Raw genomic sequence first — 22957 nt, forward strand, 5'->3', positions numbered from 1 at the left:
TAGTGGCTGGGCTGCCGCCGCCGTGGGAGTCGAATCTCTGCTGCGTCTGCCTCCATCCCTCCTCCAGCATGGACGAGACCAGCCCGCTCCGCTCCCCGTTCCAGCAGCCGCCCGACAGCTACCTGTCCACGGCGCAGCTGGCGCAGCCTCCGTCGCCGGCGGTTCCCTCAGCGCCGGGCCCGGCCTTCGGGCCTCGGCTGTCGGGCGGGGGTCCGGGCGCGGGGGTGCGGGTGCCGGGCCCGGGCCTGGGCCCGTCGCCGCCCGGGTCGCCGGGGGCGGGCCGCGAGCGCGAGCGGCAGCCGTTGCTGGGCCCGCGCGCCCACAACGAGTTCCCGGACGAGCCCGAGTTCGCCGAGGTGGTGCGGCGGGCCGAGCAGGCGCAGGAGCTGGGCATCCACCCGCAGCGCATCAGCCAGGGCTCCAGCGGCAGCTACTTCATCCGCGACCCGTCGGGGGTGAGTTTTGAACCCCTGCAGGCGGGTGGGGTGGGGAGGAGGATCGGATTGTAGGGCCGTTTAACCCCCCGGGTCTCCCTCCAGGTCGAGACCCTGATTCAGGACTGGACACTCATTTGAAGGGTACCGACTAAGACGCTCCCTGAGCCGCTGAGTAATTGCATGGGCCGACCCCGAACGCTGGAGGAGCTCAGCGGATCTATGGAGGCAGATGAGAATTCGCAGCATCTTCATCTAGAAATATAGGGGTGTGTAGTCCTGGTACATGGTCTTTAACTGAAGTGTCAACCGGCCTCGATGTTGCCTAACCTGCTGAGGTCCCCGTCAGCTCTTTTTTTTGCTTGAGATTCCAGCATCTGCTTGAGCATTTAATTCTTACCTTCCTCTGCCTGAGGTGATGTGTCCCAAATTCAATGGCTGGTTTCCATGAGTTTCACTATCAGTTTACTAGACTGGCGTTGTAGGAGGATCAGTAGAAGTTATTCCAAAGTGGCCTCCCAGGGTTTAACAGGGAGTTTGTGTTCTTGAGAGCCCATGGTGTGCAATTACGGCTGGGAGGTTGCATGTAAATAAGTTTCTTTCAAGACTGGTTCTCGTGAATCTAATATTTGTGGTAACTTGTCTGTACGTCCGGGTGTTTGTAACTTGGAAAGGGCCAGAATATTAGAATTAAGGTCAGTAATTGGAACTGAATGGGAATTCTATGTAGTTTATTGGATGATGAGTGTGTCTGATTCATTGTTAGACCAAAATAGATGCTACATCAGCTTAATCTAGTAAGGCATGGGACTTATTTAATAACCTGACATGATTCTTTGGTTCAAATTATGAGGACTGAGGTTCTTGTGTTTGTAATAATTCAGCAGGCTGAAGTAAAAATACAAAACCAACATGAGGTGGGCGGGAAACTCAGCACCCTTTAACATACTGCAAGATCAATCTAACCCCTAAGAAATTCTCAGCCTCAAAATGTTGACTGTTCACTCTTTTCCTCAGATGCTGCCTGACCTGCTGAGTTCCTCCAGCATTTTGCACGTGTTACTTTGGATTTCCAGCATCTGCAGACTTCCTTGCATTGGTCAATCTAACCCATCTCTCCCACATAGCCCTCCATTTTTCTTTCACCCATGTATCTACCTAATAGTTTCTTAAATGCCTTAATGTATCTGCCTGTACCACCAGTCCTGGTAGCGAATTCCACACACTCACCACCCTCTGTTTAAAAAAAACTTCTGACAGCCCCCCCCCGCCGTACTTTCCTTCATTCAGCTTAAATTTATACCCCCTCGTATTTTAATGTAGAGTCTTTGACCTGATGCTGCTTGACCTGAGTGCTGTCTGATATTGTCTGTTTTCATTCCAACATCTGCTGTTTTATTTTTACTGTGTCTGGGGTTAGGAAAATGAGATGAAGAGAGGTGCTGTCCTGTGATCCTGTTTTTGATTAAGTGTAAATCAATTGCAAATGCAAGATGCCAGTGAGCACGCTGTTCCATGTGTGGGGTACTAGTTTGCTCCATCTTCACTGAGTAATCCAGTCTAACACCATACTGTCTTGTGACCTTCAGTTTCACAAGTTTCTGATCAAGTGCAGGGCCTGAATCAGCTGTGATGTGCTTTTGTGGGTAAGGTGTCCAGTGAGTTCTCTTTTCTGTGTCTGGGACACTAATGTGATCTGTTCAGACTGATAAAAGCTGGCACACAACAGACAACATTGTGCACATTCTTAGGATATACTCAACTCTTTCAGCTGTTTTGTCTGCTTTAGAATGCTAGAAATCCTGATAAGGATGAAAGAGCACGTATACAACAATTAGTCACTGAAGTAACCTAAGCCATGATCTGAACTAATCTTGAATAGCAATCTCTGAAAATTGCTCCAACCCCCCTCTCTCTTCCTGCAGAATGACCAACCACAGTGCCTTTTTAAATTCTACAAACACCCAGCTCTACCTCAGTCTCAGGTTCTTGTCCAAATTTGACACAAATTACCTCAGCTAAGAATAACCCTGTGAATTAGTGCCATCACCAAGTTGCTTCTCCTGTTCTGCATTGCTGTCTCATTTGGATTCCACTCTACTGTCCCAGTTACCGAGGGCACATTTCCATGCAATAAAATCAATGAAATATTTTACCAAGGTCGATATGATTTGCAGATTGGAATCCATTATATAAAAGTGGTAGAAGGAGATTCAATTAAAAAAAACTAAAGGGAATCAGATTTTTAAAGGAAAAAGTAGGACTAATTGATTTTTGAAGAGCCTGTGTAGGTACATTCGAGTGAATTGTCTTTTGCTGTGTCATTCTGCTGATATATTACTTATCATATTGATTAGCTTCATCTGATGGTGCTACTTAATGAGCTTGATACCCATTTTGTTTGTTCCCTCTGTACACAAGATTATGTGTCATGGGCATATGGTCATCTGAGGCTAAGTATCTGTTCTCTTTCCCCTGGCCCAGCATTGCGTCCTGAATATGACTACGCCTTGGCCTTTGCTGTAATAGAACTCAACTGTATTCCAAGATATTTATGTTTATTTTATAATTTACAGTAATTTTATATCTTTGCACTGCTTAAGCTGGTGACAATTGATTATCACTATGGTGATCCATAGTTGGAATTTCCTACCAGTTTTGATTTCACTTTCAAACCTGCCTTATACATGAACTTAGTGAGTGGGGCACATTTTTGGAACAGCTCCAGGTTTAGATGGAACGTGAAATCAATCTCAACTTTGTTTCCCGAATTCACTTTGCATTTTCCATCCATTGCACTGAAGCCTGGGGCACTTCGGTAGAGATTACTAACAGCTGAAAGCTTCTGCTGTTGTGACACACTTCCTAGTACTACAAGCTGTTTTATATTGGTGGTTGGAAATGTCTCATCACCATCACCATCACCATCATCATCATCATCATCATCATCAGCATTGTGTGCCTTGTGGTATGACGTGGGCAGTCATGGTCTATGACTATGATTGTTCTTGGCAAATTTACATAAGTGGTTTGCCATTGCCTCCTTTTGTTCAGTGACTGTAGGCCGCTGGGTCAGTCTGCCCCGGTCAGCAATTAAAAAGAGTAACCAGAAGCTAGAAACACATATAACGTGAACTGCAGGGTCCAATCTGCAAACTGCGTCTATTAAACCTTGCCCAAGTCCTAAGACTCAGGCAGCGTTGATCGAGACAGTATAGATGAGACAAAAGTCCAACTGAAATACAGCGCAAGGGTGGGGTGAATGTGAAAGAAATAACTTTACATCCAATTTCCTCTCCCTAAGGTGGCAAAATGAACGTTGTTAATTCACGTTTAAAAAGTCATCATAATTCTGTGAATGTAAATTCTGACCGAGATTCATTTTATTAAGAGACAGATTTGGGATTGATGATGTATCCCAGAGAACATGTAAATAATGGCTAGTTTAATTTGAATGAATGAGCATGAATGGGTTGTCTTTTGGAATTCCTGTTTTCTGTGCTATTCCAGAGAGTACATGTCACTGTGTGGCAAGAACGCTGCCTCATTACAGTTTTTGGGTGAAACTTAAAATCCTAACTGCAATCAGTCATTCACTTGTTTGATCTTGTGACTGTGGTAGCCTCTTCTACAGCACACAAAAGATTCAAAGAACTTTATTGTCATTCTAACCGTACATCAGCTCTGCAGGGCAGAATGAGACAGTGTTTCCCAGGAGCAGTGCAATCATAACATAACAAACGCAACACTAAATAATAAACATAACAATAAATAGTAAAACACAACAGCCACATGTCAGTTAAAATCAAGTTATAAGTGTCCAGTGCAAGTTAAAAGTGTCCAAAGCAGAGTTGGGTAGAGCAGCTATTTAGCAGTCTGACTGCCTGTGGGAGGAAGCTGTTTAGTAGCCTTGTGGTTTTAGTTTTGATGCTCCTGTAACGTTTGCCTGATGGCAGAAGAACAAACAGAGGGTATGAGGGGTCTTTAATGATGTACTGTGGCTATACCTGATCCACTAAATTGGCATTAATCATGATCAGTGAACCTTTCTTCAGTGGTCGGCAAATTTTTCTTTTTTTCATTTTTTTTTGGCGTGTGCCTGCATCTGCGTGCGTGCGTCCGTGATGTCTTTTTCATGGCTTTTACAAGGCGCGGAGCGAGAGAGAGAGACTGTGTGGGGCGTCACTCCTCACACAGATATTTTCGCAGTAGTTTCCCTTTAGTTTACAAGGTCGAGTTGCGGTCTCGACACTCAACCCGGCACGGATGGAAAGCGTACTCGGGAGCGGACCCGACTAGTTTCGAACCCGGGAACCTCCGCTCCCGGGTCCGGCACCGATGTCATTGTGCCACCAGCCAGCCCGGTCGGCAAATTTTTCAAGGAGATTCTTTGAGACAAGATTTATAAGCTTTTAGAGAAACAGTCTGATTAGGGATAGTTAGTATCGGTTTGTGAGGGGCAGGTCATGCCTCATGAACCTGATTGAAGATGTGACAAAGCATTGATGAAGGTGGAGCAATTGATGTGTTGGATATGGATTTTAGTAAGGCATTTGATAAAGTTCCCCATGGTAGGCTGTAACTCTGTTTAGACCATACTTGGAATATTGTTTTCAATTCTGGTTGCCTTTTTATAGAAAGGATGTAGAAACTTTAGAGAGAGGGCAGAGGAGATTTACCAGAATGCTGCCCGGATTAGAAGGCATGTCTTATGAAGATAGGGCGAGCAAAGGCTTTTCTCTTTACAGTGAAGGAGGGTGAGAGGTGACTTGATAGAGGTGTAGAAGACAATAAGAGGCATAGATTAAGTACGAGAGACGTTTTCCAGTGCAGAAATGGCCAATACAAGGGGCATAATTTTAAAGTGATTAGAGGGAAGTATGGAGGAGATGTCAGAGGTAATTTTTCACACAGGGGGTGGTGCGTGCTTGGAACGCCATGTTTGAGGTGGTGGTAGAGGAAGATATATTAGGGATATTTAAACTCTGGATGATAGAAAAATGGAGGGCTATGTAGGAGGGAAGGTTTAGATTAATCTTTGAGCGGCTTAAAGGTTGCCACTGCATTATGGGTCAAAGCCCTGTACTATGCTGTAATATCACTTTAGAAAGTAGAGTGGTAGTATTGCCTTTTCTGATGGGAAGCATTTCTGGGCTGATCCTGCTGCTTATTGAATCTTTAGTATTAGATCCTTAGAAACCTCTGAGGTTTTTGTATTTTCTAGTTGTAATCAACATTGGAAGCCTCTTGATAGGACTATATATTCTTTGCATCCACAGGACATTATAGGTGTTTTTAAACCTAAAAACGAGGAACCATATGGACACCTGAATCCCAAATGGACCAAATGGCTGCAGAAGCTGTGTTGTCCGTGTTGCTTCGGCAGAGACTGCCTCGTTCTCAATCAGGGCTACCTCTCTGAGGCTGGGGCCAGCTTGGTGGACCAGAAACTGGGACTTAACATAGTACCAAGGACTAAGGTAGGACTTTAGCTTATGTGCATTTTCTATTCTGCTTTATTTTTGATTTTTATGTCCTTCCCTTGTAGAGCAGCTCAATGCTAGTGGCAATTCCTGTCCCAAAAGTGCACAGTCATTACCTTGATAAACCATTACAGATGGCCTGCAGGTATTTGATTTTATAGGCAGCGGTGTCCAGCCTAAGCCGTCATCTAATCACTTAAGACCAACCTGAATTGATTTCACTGGCTCCTTGCTCATATTCTCAGTTCAGATTGAGTACCCTTTTTCTGAAATTCCAAAATCCAAAAACCTCTGTGCACCACAGACAGTTCTGAGAAGTGACTTCACATACGTGATGAACAGAAATTATTGAAGATAGAAAACACTGCATGAAGTGAAAAATGAAGATCTTGATTGTATATTGAAAGAGTGGATTTGTCAGCTTCGGAGTGATCATATGGCACTTTACAGTATGCTGATCATGAAACAAGCAAAGATCTATCACCACAAACTGAAAATTGAAGGTAATTGTAAATATTCAGCAAGCTGTTTACAGAAATTTAAAAGGCACAGCATTGAATTTTTAAAGATTTGTGATAAAGCATCTGCTGATCATGAAACAGCTTAGGAATTCATTTACCAAGATCATCATTGATGAAAGTCTAACATGCTGAGTGGCTGCATCAGTACATATGTGTGACGAACAAGTGTAAGGCAAAGACTGCTTACCAGGAGCACAGATGTTCAGAGCTTAAATGACGGCAATCTCGAGCTATCTCATTATATATTCCAATATCAGAAAAAATCTGAAATCCAGAGCACTTCTGCCCCAAGTGTTTTGGATTAGGGTATGTAGCCCCCGGTAAGCCTCAGGCTCACTCAACTCGCTTTCGTCTAGGGGGAGCAGCCTTCGGCCCCGCCAGACTGGGTAATCAAGTTTGTGTGGGTGCTGTGTGATGTACCCCACAGCCCCAGATAACAGACAGTACCCCATATGCGATTAAATGATTACACTTTATAGATATTACAGGAACTATGTAATTAATAGAGATAAAATATAAAAGGAAAGTAAAAGGTGCCAAACTTATCAAAGTTCAACTACTTCGTGCACAACAGTTGGAGCTCAAGTAACGGAGTCTTCTTTCCCCCATTCGATCCCCTCCGAACCCCTCGACCCACCACCTGGGACCAACCACGGTGGTCGACCAGATGATCCACACGAGTCTGTCTTCGTCTGCTCTCCTCGCCGAAGACCCTGGGCCTCGGACTCCCGCTCGGGGTCCGTTCCATCGGCCAGTTTACAGCATCACGTCCACTCTCTCTGTCTCCATCACGCCTTCTGCCCCAAAGCCCGCGCATCACAGTAGCTTACAGACACACAAGAAAGAATAACATCTATCTCAATTGGTTAGCAAATGAATACAACTCTCTTTATAATCCAAACAAGCTGCTAGAGAGAGAACTTTCTCAGCAGTTAACATATCAAAGAAGCCATTTTGATTAGCCTACGCAGTAACATAAAAGAAGAAACCCCTTACAGTTACTCAACCAGTACCGTTCTGGTTGAGATTACAAGTGTCTAGTGCAGATCCTTGAAGGCTGGTTGTCTCTACATCAGGACAACACTAAATTGATTGCAGCACACAAAAATTCTGAGGAACTCAGCAGGTCAGGCAGCATCTATGGAGAGGAATAAACAGTTGATGTTCCGGCCTGAGACCCTTCTTCACAACTCCCGATTCAGAGTACTGGAGGAAAGATGGCACTGGTGAGGTGCAGCAGCATTTTCCAGGCAGCAAACAAAACTACAAACATTCTACTAATTACACTTTTTCTTGTCTATGATCACTGCAGTCCGCAGCCTGTAATTTCCCTCTGGGAGTCGTTTTTTTTGGCTGTCTGTACATCCTGGTGTTTTTGTGGTATTCTGTAGGATTTGGCAAATTGAGCTCTTGAGAATGCAAGTATGGCCATGGTGGCCATTGCTGGAGCGAATTTGGATCCGGATTGAAATTTTGGGCTGGATTGAAATGATGGGACCCAGGCTTGAGAGCAAAAAATGAATTGATGTTTAGCCAATTGAAGCACCAAGCCAGATTTAAAAGATCAAGGCATCAAGGCAGAGGGCAAAGGACAAATCACTGTTTGGCTCACTACTCCAGGAGGCTTTACTCGCCTCACCACTGAACTGACTTGCAGCTTTGGCCCACAGCCATCAGGCTCCTGTACCGGCTGCAGCACTGAACCCGCTCTGCGGCTGTGGCCTCCAGCCATCGTGGCTCCATGGTTGTGGACTCACTTTCAGGAACACTGGTTCTTGTTTTGTGCGTTATTTGCTTACTTTATTTTTATTGCTTGCAGGATTTGTTCTTTTTTCTCCCACATTGGATGTATGCCAGTCCTTGTGTTTTGTTTGTGTTTTATTGTGTTCTTTGTTTTGTGATTGCTCGCAAGAAGATAAATCTCAAGGCTGTATATGTGTTTTATATATAAGTGTTTTGTTTTAGGGCTGTTACCATTTCTATTGCACAACATGTTGAATTGTCTTTTGGTGCTTCTGGTAACATTCATAGGACCATATGACAATATTTTGTACACTGCAGCCAATTTTCTCTCAAACTCCTAGAAATATCAATAAAGTTAGTGTAACATGGCTATCTTAGCAACTTTTTGTCCTCATTGCAGAAGGTACACAAACAAAATGTCATTGGTTATGTAGCAAGTTTGCATCTGTTGAAAGAATCTAATAGAACAGGTTTGATACCTAGGAATACAGAATTAATGCAGGAGGCTTTGAGGTAATAAATCAGCCATGATCTTGTTGATAGGTGGACTGGGCAAAAGAAGTGAGATGACCTCCTCCTGTTCACTGAAGCTATCTGAACTGGATTTAGAGTTAAAATTGCAAACTGTTCTTAAAGCTGATTTCTTTTTCTCTTTTCAGGTGGTACGCTTAGCAAGTGAAACTTTCAATTACAGTGCGATTGACCGGGTGAAATCCCGGGGAAAGAAGCTGGCACTCGAGAAAGTGCCGAAAGTGGGACAGCGGTTTCACCGGATAGGCCTACCTCCCAAGGTACAAAGTTCTGATTAATAATAGCATTTGATCATGTTGGTTGCTCCTTTTGCACTAAATCATACGATTATTCTACTTAATTGTGATATGGGCTAAACATAGGAAAATGAGACCAGCTCAGGTAGGCACCTTGATTGCTGATGATGGATTGGGCCGAAGGGCCTGTTTCTGTGCTGTATGATGCTGTGACTGTGTTTAACTTTTTACTCACGTGACCTCCCCTCCAAGAGGACCACAACCTTGTCATGCCTCAGCGACCTGGAGAGCTATGTTGGCTGGAGTCAGGGCCTTGTACTTTTGCTCTTTGTAGGGTCACTCATGCCAAACAGATCAAAGGATATAGGCCGGACTAAGAGTGGTCCACTGGTCCTCCAGGTTTGGGGGTTCAGCTCAGGGCTAACAACCATGACTGGTCAGAAAACAGTTGTTAAGAAAACAGCAATAAAGAATCCTTCTATACAAGCAGAGATAAAGGATCTTCATTGCTGCCTTAAATGCCAGCAGCATAATGGGCAGTAAGTAAGCAAGTCACATGACTTTTGATAGCAGAATGTCAATTCTAAGACAATATATTGTTCCAAGCATCCACCCATCCTCAGTGCTAGTCGGTTTGCGTTGGTTCCAGTTCCATCAAATTTTGGTTTTTAATGTTTAATTCAATCTCTAGCTCAGCAATCTGAGATTCACCTCTTTGAGATTATTGTCTATTTCCAATCTTGGTTGCTGTGTCAGTAACAGTCATGTGAGTAAATAGTCAGCCCTCTTTTGTAAATCTTGCCTCTCCAAAATAATCTTTTCAAGGCTTATTGTTAATCAGGAGAAAGAAGCTGTGACAAGTATAACGCTTCAGTTCTGGTGTAATTTTTTTCCCCTTAAGTTCAAGTTCAAAGTTCTAAGTAAATTTATTATCAAGTGCATGTAACGTCACCATGTACTACTGTAGTGGTTATTTTAAAACAAACCAAAACCACTAAGAGATGAGCCAGGGTACTCGATACTGATGCAATTCCAAATACCGAACTTTCAAATCAAAAAAGGTACGTTTGATCTTTTATTACAAAATCAACAAAGATGAATGATCTTGTAACAAAAAAACTTAACAAATCTAATTAGTGATATAATGGTCTAACTTGCAGTCTAATAGTGTTCCAATTAGCGGTAAAAAAATACCCATTCTATGTGGCTGAACTCCTCTCCACTAGACTAAACCAAACAACAAACTAACCAACGAGAAAACGTAACTACCTGTATACTCATTTACTTCTACCATGCCCTAACCCATAATAAACACACCACAAACTGCAATACGGACAGAAAATAAATGCATGGCTCTAATGGACAGAAATTAAATAGTACCGTGAGATTCATTTTTCTTGCCGGCATTCACAGTAACTACAAAGAAACATAAGAGAGTCAGTGAATAACCTCATACGACAAAGATGGACAAACCAATGTGCAGAGGACACCAAACTGCAAGTACAAAAAGAGGGGGAAAAAAAACAATAATAATAACTAAATAAGCAATAAATAACATAAAGGTTCCTCTGGACCAAGGTACACAATGCAGTACGTATAACACGCACAACACAAAGTAATATTACCACAAATAAATTAACAAATAATAAAATATATTCCAGAAGATGGATATCTACATCTGCAGGATCCAAATTGCCTGATTATTTCAGAATATTTCCCCTGCTTCTAAATTTGGCAGTAAAAGTGGAGTTTCTTCTACTCTTTTCCCCTCAGGTCGGTTCCTTCCAGTTGTTTGTTGAGGGTTATAGAGATGCGGATTATTGGTTGCGCAGGTTTGAGGCAGAGCCTTTGCCTGAGAAGACAAATCGACAACTGCAACTCCAGTTTGAGAGGCTGGTGGTGCTGGATTACATCATCAGAAACACAGGTTAGTGGCTGTTCTGAAGTTCCTTTCTCTTCTGCTGCAACTGAATGATGACTCCCCCTTAATGATGAGTGTGTGTGCTTAGGCATTGTGTGACAGCTCTAAAGGCCATCTTTGGGAGTGTTGAAGCTTGCTCTTACAGTCAGAGTGCAAGTTTTTGTTTGGTGAAGGCTGGGCTGGATTGGCTGGTGGCAGGAGTGTACATTGTCAGAATTTGATCCACGTCCCTCTGATTTGCATTCTCAATACATCTGGCTGCTTCATCCATCCTTTCCAATCCAAATGAAGTGTCCCCTCCATAGATGCTACCTGACCTGTTGAGTTCCTCCAGCGTTTTGTGGGACTCTGGATTTCCAGCATCTGCAGCATCTCTTGTACTTTTGATTTGCAGCAAGGTCTCTTCAATGTATGTCTACCCTGAAGAAGTTTCAATTCACTCTTTGACAGGAGTTCATTGACACTCTCACTGTTACCTCTGTGATCTCTGCTGCCCTCTGACCCTTCAACCATGTGCTCACCCAAACTTGCTACCATTCTTTCTTCTCTGTTTCTTCCAATCCTGATGAAGGGTCTCGGACAAAAGCATCAGCTGTTTATTCCCCTCCACAGAATCTGCCTGACCTGGTGAGTTCCTCCAGCATTTTGTGTGTGTTGCTCTGACCTGCATTTTTAGTCTTGCCTATGTCTGTCTTTGTTTCCACTCCATCTTGTTAACGACGGTACAACTTTGAAAACAGCACATCACCATGGGAATCTAGGCCTCACGCTGTTGGATATGCCTCTTACCCTATCCACCCATCTGTTCCCTTCTCTTCATCTCAGAACTAACTTGCTTCCTCACTCTCTGTTCTATGATCGGCAATGCTAAGTCTGCTTCTCTCTTCACAGATGCTGCTTGACCTGTTGAGTTTCCAGCGTTTTCTGTTTTTATTTTCAAGTTCTTGCATCTGTAGTTTAGTTGAAGACCATAGAGCTCAGCTCGATATTTAAGTCATGCTGTGAAGTATTTTCTGCTCAGAAGGAGGGAGTGCTAGCATAGACCAAAGCTTCTAACAAATTAAAAGAAAAGTTCATGTTAATATTCTTGACTAGATCTATGGGAGTAAATTGTTAATAAGATGGTAACCATTGAAACTCATGGGAAAAATAGTGATGCTGAAAGTTCAGGTCTGGGTATGGTTTTGATATGACATATTGCAAATGTGTTTCCAGGTGTTTCTCCTCTGGCCATTTGGAATGTGTGTGCACTGCAATTCCATTCTTAATTCCACATCCACTGACTACGTTTTCACCCTTATGGTACAAATGACTCATTTTGCTGTGTGTTTTACTAGACAGTAAAGGAGAGAGCAGCAGTTCCTATATAGTTGAAAGGTACCTATATAGATTTCAGTTATAGCTGTATATCGAAGAAGGCCATTGTCGATGATATGAAACATGTAATCCTCATTTCAGAATTCCTCAGTGAAAACGGGCTGGCTTGAGAGGAGTGGGTGCCATTCCCACTGTGGTCAGGTTTTGGATTGACCTAAATTTCTGTTGTGGCCTTTATCAATATTCAGTTTGATGCAGAAAGGAAGTTAAAGGCAATTTCTTCCTTACTTCTTGAAAGATCCTTGGATAACTGCTGGGATTTTCATTCTCAAGCTGCACAGATCCTCTGGTGGTAATGTTGCATCTTTCTCTGACGTGACTTAGTTCCTTTTATAGGTCAAATGGACTTCATGTCCCCCTGCACAAGTGGTATTGAAGAATGCATTTACATTTTGTAATTGTGGAGTGATGGTTAGGAGCTGAAAGTGAGTGTGCATTACTGCTACTTGTAATCTACTTGTTTGATGTCAGTTCTCAAGATTATACTTCATGTAACAATGTTAGACCCCAGTTTGTTATTGATTATAAGGAGGATGACTAAAATTTCCCCTATCATTACAACAGCTTTGTACAAACAGCCAAATATATTTGTGCTCATTTTGATTCTAACACAAACCCATGTATATCCTGGTTCCAGTGGTTGGCTTAAGCCAAATGAACTGTTCACTTGAGATGAATGATTACATTGTTCTTTGTCCCTGTGAGATGTTAATATCTTAAAGGTGTGAGGGAAAAATGGCATTAGGCAGTGTGTGGTGACAAGTAGAATCCACAAAGTTTTTCACAAAAGTCTCTCTTTCCTTAGATCGTGGTAATGATAACTGGCTGATTAAATATGACTGTCCGATGGATGGGGCTAGTTTGAAGGTGAGTAGTTTTTTTTAATCTTTGATATTAGACAGGTCTTTTTATGGCGTGTATATATAAAACTTCACAACAGGATAGGATTGGACTATTCAACATGTCTATTGGTATTTGTATTTCTTTTGCACCTCTCCACATCCTTCCTCATTTTGCTGTCTCATATTCTTTCTCCCTTATACTTAACCCAACTTCTTAAGTAACTTGTTCAGTTTGCATCAATTTTTCTGCATTCTCAGGTAAAGAGAACTCTGAAGAATTTGTTTACTGTCATAAATTGATTGTTACTAGTTTTCCTTTCCCCATAACTGGAAATCTATTTCTTCTTCTGAAATCTTTCATTATCTTAAAGACATCTATCTGACACTACCCTTTAGGATTTTCTCCTGACCCCCCTCCCCCCAAGAAAAACGCCACTACCTGATAATCCTGCACTTGTGGGGTTGCTCTTCTGTTATGATTTTCATAAATCTTCCAGTGATAAAATTTATATGGCGACCAAATTTATGCCCAATACTTGTGTTGTAGAACCACAGTACTGTATTTAGAGCAACTTCTCTACAGTCTAATCCTATCCCTCTCAAAATAAACCAACACTGTTTTATGATCCGTTATGGCCTTGCCTCTGTCTAGCTGCTTCCTCCATAGTTTTCAGGGCACATGACTAAATGCACATCCCTTTAAATGTCAATGAAGGAAATTTTAACTTCATGAAAGTTAAAATAAGCATGCAAATTAGGTTGAGATCAGTGAGTCAAGATGTAGTATCAGATTTATGAAAATCTTTTAGACACGAGAAAGCTATATACTTTGTAGAAATGAGAAGGAAATTTTCCAATGGGAGGACTTGCCTTTCACATTTAACAAAAAAAAAGACATCGTAACAAAGGCAAGCATGCTATTGGATGGAATATAAAACAAAGCAAGTGGCCTCAGATCCAAAATACCAAAAATAAATATGTTCTGATTGCCATTGTGGATACTGTACTTAGAGCTGAAAGCTTAGCATTCAAAGAGTTTTGACATTTAGGAAGGACAGACCAAAAAAACCAGCAAAGGATGTGGTCTGTGGAGGATGTCTGTATAGTGGGAAGAAATTATCTTGTTTTGATAGAGCATGATGTCAAATTAAAATTAATCTGAGTTGAGCTAAAAAATGGTTGGGATAATTTATAGAAGTTCATATAAATGTTTAAGAGCATATAACATAGAACAACAGGAGCAGGCCCTTCGGCCATAATGTACTGAACTAATTCATGTCAGAAATGGCATGATCAAAAAGTTAAAGATATTGTCGCCAAACAATTGGTACTAGAACGTATAGTCATCACAGTGATATTTGATCCTACGCTTTACACTCTCTGGATTGCAAATATTAAATATTAAAAATATTAAAAATAGTTAAAATTAGTAAGTATTAAAAATTTAAATTATACATCATAAATAGAAAAATAGGAAGTAAGGTAGTGCAAAAAAACCGAGAGGCAGGTCCAGATATTTGGAGGGTACGGCGGAGATCCGGGTCAGGATTCGTTCAGCAGTCTTATCACAGTTGGAAAGAAGCTGTTCCCAAATCTGGCCGTATGAGTCTTCAAGCTCCTGAGCCTTCTCCCGGAGGGAAGAGGGATGAAAAGTGTGTTGGCTGGGTGGGTCGTGTCCTTGATTATCCTGGCAGCACTGCTCCGACAGCGTGCGGTGTAAAGTGAGTCTAAGGACGGGAGATTGGTTTGTGTAATGTATATTCAGTAATCTGTTTGTGCTAGGCAAGTTAAAGTTAGATAATGAATTTGTGAAATGTAGACAGGGTTGCTTGTTAAAGTTAAAGTTAGATAATGAATTTGTGAAATGTAGACACGGTTGCTTGTTACAGTTAAAGTTAGATAATGAATTTGTGAAATGTAGACTAGGTAGCTTGTTGGTTCAATGTGTTGAGGAAGCAACCAGGGTGATGGTTGTTTTAGGTCTTGTGCAGTGAGGAAGGGTTATATAATCTCATTGTAAAGGGATCTTCAAGGAAGAATAATCACAAAATAATATTTTACAAGTGACCTTGCAGTTCAATCTGAAACTAGGGTCATAAATATGAAGCCAAACTCTGATACGAGAGAAAATGTTCCCTTGCTCCCCACTGCATGTGATATAGTTGTCAGGCTCAGGTTTATTATCAGGACATATGGCATGAAATTTGTTGCTTTGCAGCAGCAGGACAGTGTGATACATAAACTAATACAAGTTACAAATGTTGCATAATGTAAATAATTATGAATATGAATAGTCACGTGCCATTCAGAAGCCTGATGGCAGAGGGGAGAGCAGATGGGGCCCCATCATTTGTTCACAGGTCTTTGTGGTTGTCAGCTAAGACTCATCAATCAGTCGTCTAATCAGTTTATTAATAATGCTGCCTCTCTAACATTTTGTAAATTGGAATTGGTTTGTTAATGTCACATGTAACGAGGTACAGTGAATAACTTTAGATGCAATGCCGTCCATGCAGATCATTTCATTATAATTCATTGAGGTAGTAGAGAAGGGAAAACAGTAACAGTGTAGAATAAAGTGTTATAGTTACAGAGAAAATGCAGTGCAGGAAGACAAAATGGCCATAATAAGATAGATTGTGAGGTCTAGAGTCATTAGAACCTGTACTTGAGCGTGGTGCTACATGCTTTAAGGCTTTTGTATCTTCTGTTCCATGGGAGGGAGGAAAAAGAGAGAATGTCTGCGATGGGTGGGGTCAACACTGTTACAATGAAAGTGTATACAGAGTCAGTGGAGGGTAGGCTATTGTTTGCAATCTGCTGTGTTGTTCCTTGCAGGATGCTGACTGGGTTGTAGTGAAAGAACCTATTATAAAGATTGCTGCAATAGACAATGGATTGGCATTCCCTCTGAAACACCCAGACTCCTGGCGGGCATGTAAGTAAATCGATGTGCTGTTGTAGAATTGAAGCAGAATAAGTATTTATTTAGAGATGTAGATGCAGATGCTCTTCTGGCCCAACGAGCCTACACTGCCCAGTTACAGCCATATAACTAATTAACCTATTAAGCTGTATGTTTTTGGAACGTGAGAGGAAACTAGAACACCCGGTGGAAACACATGTGATTATGGGGAGAACATTCAAGTCAGCAGCGTTCCACAGCTGAGCCATTATCTCCCACCCCGCCGTCTGTGCTGCCTCTTTGAAGGCTCATCTAATCAATCTCAATCTTCGCCTTCTCTTAAATACTGCAAATTCGCATTGAATGTGTACAAATAAATGTTGACTATGTCCTTCAGATTCCCCTTGCTAGCACTTCAGTCCTCTGATTCTATCCCTTACAGCTAGAACCCTAGCGTTAACTGGGTGAAAAGTTTAACCAAATATTAAAGGTGTTGATCTTGTTGTGATTTCATTCTTCTCCTGATGAGTAGGCAGTCTTCTCCATGAACCAACCACTGGTCACGCTTCTTAGTCACTTTTGTAATTTCTGTGGAAATATTGAGATTATGGGAAAGATTGGCAACACTTGATCTAGTTCCAGTCAGCCACAATGGATTTGAATAGCTTTCTTTTCAAAAGGCCTGATCATTCACAGCCTTTTTGGACTAATTCTGTCTGTATTTTTGGATGGGTGTAAGGATTGGATGCGGAATATTTCCAGAAAGGTAAGTGCAAAGAATGACAGATAAAAATGAAGTATAAAAGCGTTGCATAAAATGAACACAAAGGGGTTGTGCAATGACTAACAAGAGTGGCAAGTGGACCACATCAGGAGAAATATGAAATCAGAGCAAGATCAACATCTTTAACCTTTGGTTAAACTTCTCACCCAGTCAACACTAGGAACCTAGCCGTAAGGGATAGAATCAGAGGACTGAAGTGGCAGCAAAGAAAATCTAAAGGATAAATTTCAGCATTTGCTTTAGAAACATACAGCGAAATGCGATTTTTGTGTCAATGAACAATGCAGCCCGACGATATGCTCAGGGCAGTCTGCAAGTGTCGCTGTGCCTCTAGCGTTAACGAAGCATGCCCGCAATTTAGTAACCCTAATCCATATATCTTTGGAATATGGGAGGAATCCAGAACACCAGAGGAAACCTACCTGATCATGGGGAGAATGTACAAACTCCTTACATCAGCATTATTTATTTATTTATTCTATTGGTTTGAGGTACAGCCCAAAGATCCTCTCTGCCCAATTATATCTGTGTGACCTACTAGTCCGTACACCTTTGGAATGTGGGAGGAAACCGGAGTGTTGGGAGGAATGTATGAACTCCTTACAGACAGCGGTAGAAATGAACTCTGGTTGCTAGCCTTGAAAATGTATTATGCTAACCGTTACACTACTATGCTGCCCCTAAATAACACACTTACAACTTTAAAGAGCTTTGTAGCGTCAAGTAAGATAGAAATGTTTAGGTAGGTTCCATAGTCTTCAAATAACTGTTAGAAAAGGCAACTAACAGGATCAGAAGTGATTCTAGAGGTATCTTTCTCAAAGGGGAGGTTATCATTGTTAAAGATGCCTGAGTGCAGAAAGAAGTGTTCACAATCTCTTTTGCTTATTATTAACCCATTGGAACGAGATTTGGGCTATGTGACCTTGTTTGCCTTATCATGGGCAAGAGACTTGTTTGATCGTTACATGCAAAGGAACATTACAAATAAAGTGTAAGGAATTTCTTTTACCTCATCTTTAGATCCCTTTTACTGGGCCTGGCTACCTCAAGCAAAGATACCATTTTCCCAGGAAATTAAGGACCTCGTTCTTCCGAAGATTTCTGACCCAAACTTCATAAAAGATTTAGAAGAGGATCTTTATGACCTCTTTAAGGTTGGTATCTGTCAAAAACAAAACACTCTGCATTTGGCTGTCAGAGGACAACAGGACTTGATTCTTCCATGTGAAGTCTCCAGAATGCATAACTGTCACAGGTTGCAGAGTGCAAACCTTAGCAAGGGAGTACAAGTATGTTTGTTCCATATCTCAGGAGCCATAGTTTCATTATTTGTAATGACTGTGATGACAGGATTGAGTTTTCTTATGTTGTACCTATGTAAGTAAGGTGCAGAAACATAACACTGTGGGAAGCAGTTTGCTGATGACATTTTCACTGCCCATTTGAATTAAGAGAATTGTGCTGCAGAATAACAAATATCTGAACTGATTCCACAACCTATGGACTGGCTTTCAACTCATGTTCTCAGTACTAATTTTCTATTTGCACGATTTGCCTTCTTTTACATATTGATTGTTTGACAGTCTTTATGTTTAGTTTTTCGTAAATCCTATTGTATTTCTTTATTCTCTTGTAAATGCCTACAGGAAAATGAGTCTCAAGGTAGTATATGGTAACATATAATACTATGCAAAAATCTCAGGGGCATGTCTATAGCTAGGGTGCCTAAGACTTTTGCACAGTACTGTTGGTGATTTTATGTATTGTACTGTAGTGCTGGGAAAGGGGGAAGTAGAGGGGAGGGAGCAGGATGCACCAGAGAGACATTCCATAATGATCTATAAACCAATTGTTTGGAATCAAATGATCTTGTCTGGTTCTCAGGGCTGGGTGCGTCTGCATCCGTACCACTCACTCGCCCTGGCACTCCTTCTCTGCCACCTGGTCCACATCCTTCCTACAGCACTCCACCCTCCATGTTGACAAATACAGTACTGTGCAAAAGTCTTGAGCACCCTAGCTATGCAGGATATACTGTATCTCCCTTAGACTTTTGCACAGTATTGTATATGTACTTTGATAATAAATTTTACTTTGATTTGAAATATCCCTCTGACAAACTGAGATGTCTGAAAAGAACATCTTGAGTTGTATACTGTCAATATTTAGTTCAGTGGTAGGCCTGTCAGACTTCAGTTGAAGTGTGATTCTTGGCGTTGTTTATCCTTGCAAGCAGAACAAGTGCTACACCTGCCCCTACACCTCCTCCCTCACTAACATTCAGGGCCCCAAACAGTCCTTCCAGGTGAGTCTGTTGGGGTCATATACTGTGTTTGGTGCTCCCAATGTGGCCTCTTGTATATCGGTGAGACCCAATGTAGATTGAGAGACAGCTTCACCAAGCACCTGTGCTCCATCTGCCAGAACAAGTGGGATCTGCCAGTGGCCTCCCATTTTAATTCCACTTCCCATTCCCATTCTGATATGTCCATCTATGACTTCCCCCAGTCAGGATAAGGCCACACTTAGGTTGGAAGAACAACATCTTTATATTCTGTTTGGGTGGCCTCCAACCTGATGGCATGAACATCGATATCTCAAATTTCCAGCAATGCCTCTCTTCCCCCCCCGCCCCACCTTCACCATTTCCCATCCCCTTGTTCCTCTCTCATGTTATCTCCTTGCCTGCCCATTGCCTCCCTCTTGTGTTCTTCCCCTGAAATGTCGACTACTTTTTTCCATAGATGCTGGTCTTGTGAGTTCCTCCAGCATTTTGTGTATGTTGTGTATGATTCTCAGCATCTGCAGATTTTCTTTTCTTTCTTGCTGATCATGTTTTTTTAATTGCTTTATATTCTGCTATTAAGGTAGGCAGGGCCATACTGAATGCTCCCTGCCTGCAGTTCCAAGAATAGATTATTGAGGCTTTAGTATACATAGATTTAAATACTGTCTAACATGTTTTGCACTCAGTCCCCGAACATTTCCCTGTGCCCCTTTTGCAGTCATGTGGTTTCCCGAGAGCTTGTTTGAAGTCTCAAAAGTTGATACTTTGTGGAGACTGCTTCAGAAATGCCTAGTTCTGGGGGGTGTCACGTGATGATGTGGGATTGAGACGTGTAAATCCAGCTCTCCTGTAAAAAATCAGCAAAGTACCGTTTAATCAAAGTAAAGTTAATAAATACTTTCTGAAAACTACTTATAAACTTCGTAAGACTACTCTACGATATGCCTCGTAAACCGCAACAGAAGAAGTCTGTTGTTGTGAAGTCGCCGGGAGATGGGAAGAAAAAAGGGCCTACTGCAGCGACGGAGCCTCGGATTCAGGTTGGATCTCCTTCAGAGAAGACGCATTTTATCTCTGGCGTAGAAGAACGGGGAGCAATGGCGGCGGTAGTGATCTCTCAGAAGAAGATGCCGGAATTGCGCATGCGCAAATCGACACAATATAAACTACAAGAACTGATGGCCACTGCAACTGAAAGTGACTCAGAGTCAGAATTGGATATCGCAGAGAATACAGATGAAGAAGAGGAGGAAGAACTGGAAGAGATTGGAAGTAAAGGAGACGACAGAGACATAAGAGAGGCTTTATTGCAATTAACGGCTGAACTAAGAAAATTAAGAACAGAGCTTAAAGACGTGAAGATGTGCTATGATAAAGCTATGAAAAGACAGGATAAAATGGATAAGAAACTTCAGAAGATGGAAAGAACAATCGAGCATATTAACGATAGAGTGGAAAAAACAGAAAATAATGTGCTTGTCTGGAACACGGAAAGAAATCGACTCTTGGAGAAAGTGGACGTGTTGGAAAGTGATAGTAGACGTAATAACATTAAAATTGTTGGTCTTAAGGAAGGTATAGAGGGAGATAATCCAATAGAATTTTTTCAAAGATGGATCCTGGAGACTTTGCAAATGAAAGAGGAAGACCGATCAATTGAAATTGAGTGGGTACATAGAGCTCTAAGACCGAAACCACGAGATGACCAATATCCACGATAAATTTTAATAAAATTCTTAAGATTTCAAGATAAAGAAAGGATTCGACAGGCGGCTGCCCAAGCTGCCAAGAAGAGAAAAAGGCCACTGATGATAGAAGGGAAGAAAATGTTTTTGTACCCTGACATAAGTTATGAACTTTTGAAAAGAAGGAAGAAGTTTAACCCAGTGAAAAAAGCCCTATGGGATCACGGTTATCAATTTATATTGCGTTATCCTGAACCTTGAAGATTTTTTTGCTGGGTGGAGAAAAAAGATTTTTTGACGATTACCGGAAAGCGGAGGAGTTTGTGCGAGATTCTTTGAATATTCACCAGATACAAGAACAAACTTAAGCGAGCGAGATGGATTGAAGATGAAGATTGGATCAAGGATTAGGCCTGTTGAATTTTTAGGTGGATGAATATATAAATATATTATTAATTATATGAGGGAGGGGAAGAAAGGTTAAAATTTGAGGAATATTAGCTGGGAATAATAACATTAATTTTTTTTTCTATATATATATTTTTTTGTTATGAGGGAGCTGGAAGAAACACTGTCCAATCGCTACGTTATTCATGTGTGCAAACGTGGCAATAGCCACGACCCGCACAATGGAGGGGGGTAGTGTGTATTTTTCATTCACAACATTAGTGGGGGGGTATTTTGTTTTTTTCTTTTTTTGTATCTTTTCTATTTTTTTCTTTTTGCCTGGATGATTGGGAGGGAAGCACATAGCAACATGGTGAAGTTCAAAGAGATTCCCCAGGGAACTATGAGAGTTGAGAAGTTAAGTAATGTTTTAGATTTTAAGAGATAAATATGTAACATTTTTGAATATTTGGAGCCCTTATTTATAGCTCTGATGATGAAGATCTTGGTTCCTTGGGGGAAAGTAACAAATATCTATTAAATTTATTTTTATCCCATGGAGTATGTGCAAACCTTCCAATATTCAGGCAGTTCCTTTTTTTCCTTTTTTTCTTCTTGGATAGGAGGATATATCGGTGGGGGGAAGGGTTAAGGGGAGGGGGGAGGGTAGATATTTTTTTTTCTCTTGTGTCATTTTGAAAACTCAATAAAAATTATATTAAAAAAAAAAGAAATGCCCAGTTCTGTTATTTTCTGGTTTTAAAAAAATGCACTGAATAGTTTTAGTTTCTACTGTCCAATATAACTTAGTGTCTGTGGAATTCTTTAGCAGTGATTTTAGTTATATACAGTATGTGAGGGCTTTGTACAAGTTTAAAATGTCATTTGCTTCTCCTTTTGCAGGAAGATCCTGGTTTTGATCGAGGACAGTTCTACAAACAAATTTCTGTCATGAGAGGGCAGGTGAGGCATTGCTTGTATCTCCTAAAACTGCCTGTAGTGTGCTTGTGAAGCTAATCAACTACAGCAGCCTTACAAAGAAAGGCAGTGCACAAGGGTCTGGGAGAGAGAGAATGCCCTGTGTGTCAAGGCGTGAGTTATTGAGAGCCCAGCATGAAAATTGAGCTTGAAAGTTTCCATATTGTTCATGAATCTGAATGTTTGTATAGTTCGAAAGTGGAGTTAAGTGTAAAAATGTCTCTTCTCTTCACCTCTACCACAGCAACCTCAATATAGGGCTTCAGTTCGGTTGCCCTGACATGGATACGGTTAGCTTGGGTTGTGAGCTCAAAATGTAGCATGCAACCCGATCCTTAGTAGAGTTTGACACCTTTTGTCCACGTGCAGCTGTGGCAACCAGAACTAGAGGCACCTGTAATTATTGAGGCCTTAGTCTGACCACATTTGGAGTATTGTGAGCAGTTTTGGGCCCCACATCTAAGAAAAGATGTGCTGACATTGGAAAGGATCCTGAGGAGGTTTACAAGAATGATCCCAGGAATATATGAGGAGAGTTTAGTGGCTCAGAGCCTGGACTCAATGGAGTTTAGAAGAATGGCGGGGGGGGGGGGTAGTCTTATTGAATATTGAAAGGCCTAGGTAGTGTGAAAGTGGAGAGGATATTTGCAGTACAGGGGAAGTCTAGGGCCAGAATGCCTAGCCTCAAGAGAAGGATGTCCCTTTTGAACAAAGATGAGGAGAAATTTTTTGCCAGAGGGTGATTAATCTGTGGAATTCATTGCTATGGATGGCTGTGGAGGCCAAGTCATTGAGTGTATTTAAAGAGGAGATTGATAGGTTCTTGACTAGTAAGGGTGT

At 41.6% G+C, this 22957-nt stretch overlaps 1 protein-coding gene across 1 annotated transcript in view; it reads left to right on the forward strand.

Moving 5' to 3' along the window:
* Positions 1-22957, forward strand: part of pi4k2a (phosphatidylinositol 4-kinase type 2 alpha) — a 39788-nt gene continuing 16831 nt past the window's right edge. The window contains exons 1-8 of the mRNA XM_063071363.1: positions 1-455; positions 5714-5914; positions 8841-8972; positions 10722-10875; positions 13052-13113; positions 15927-16026; positions 17801-17934; positions 22043-22102. Coding sequence (XP_062927433.1) covers positions 69-455; positions 5714-5914; positions 8841-8972; positions 10722-10875; positions 13052-13113; positions 15927-16026; positions 17801-17934; positions 22043-22102 — 1230 coding nt within the window. The 5' untranslated portion in view covers positions 1-68. The remainder of the gene's footprint in view (positions 456-5713; positions 5915-8840; positions 8973-10721; positions 10876-13051; positions 13114-15926; positions 16027-17800; positions 17935-22042; positions 22103-22957) is intronic.

The sequence above is a fragment of the Mobula hypostoma genome, chromosome 19 (genome assembly GCF_963921235.1).
Source record: "Mobula hypostoma chromosome 19, sMobHyp1.1, whole genome shotgun sequence".
NCBI classification, from domain to species: domain Eukaryota; kingdom Metazoa; phylum Chordata; class Chondrichthyes; order Myliobatiformes; family Myliobatidae; genus Mobula; species Mobula hypostoma.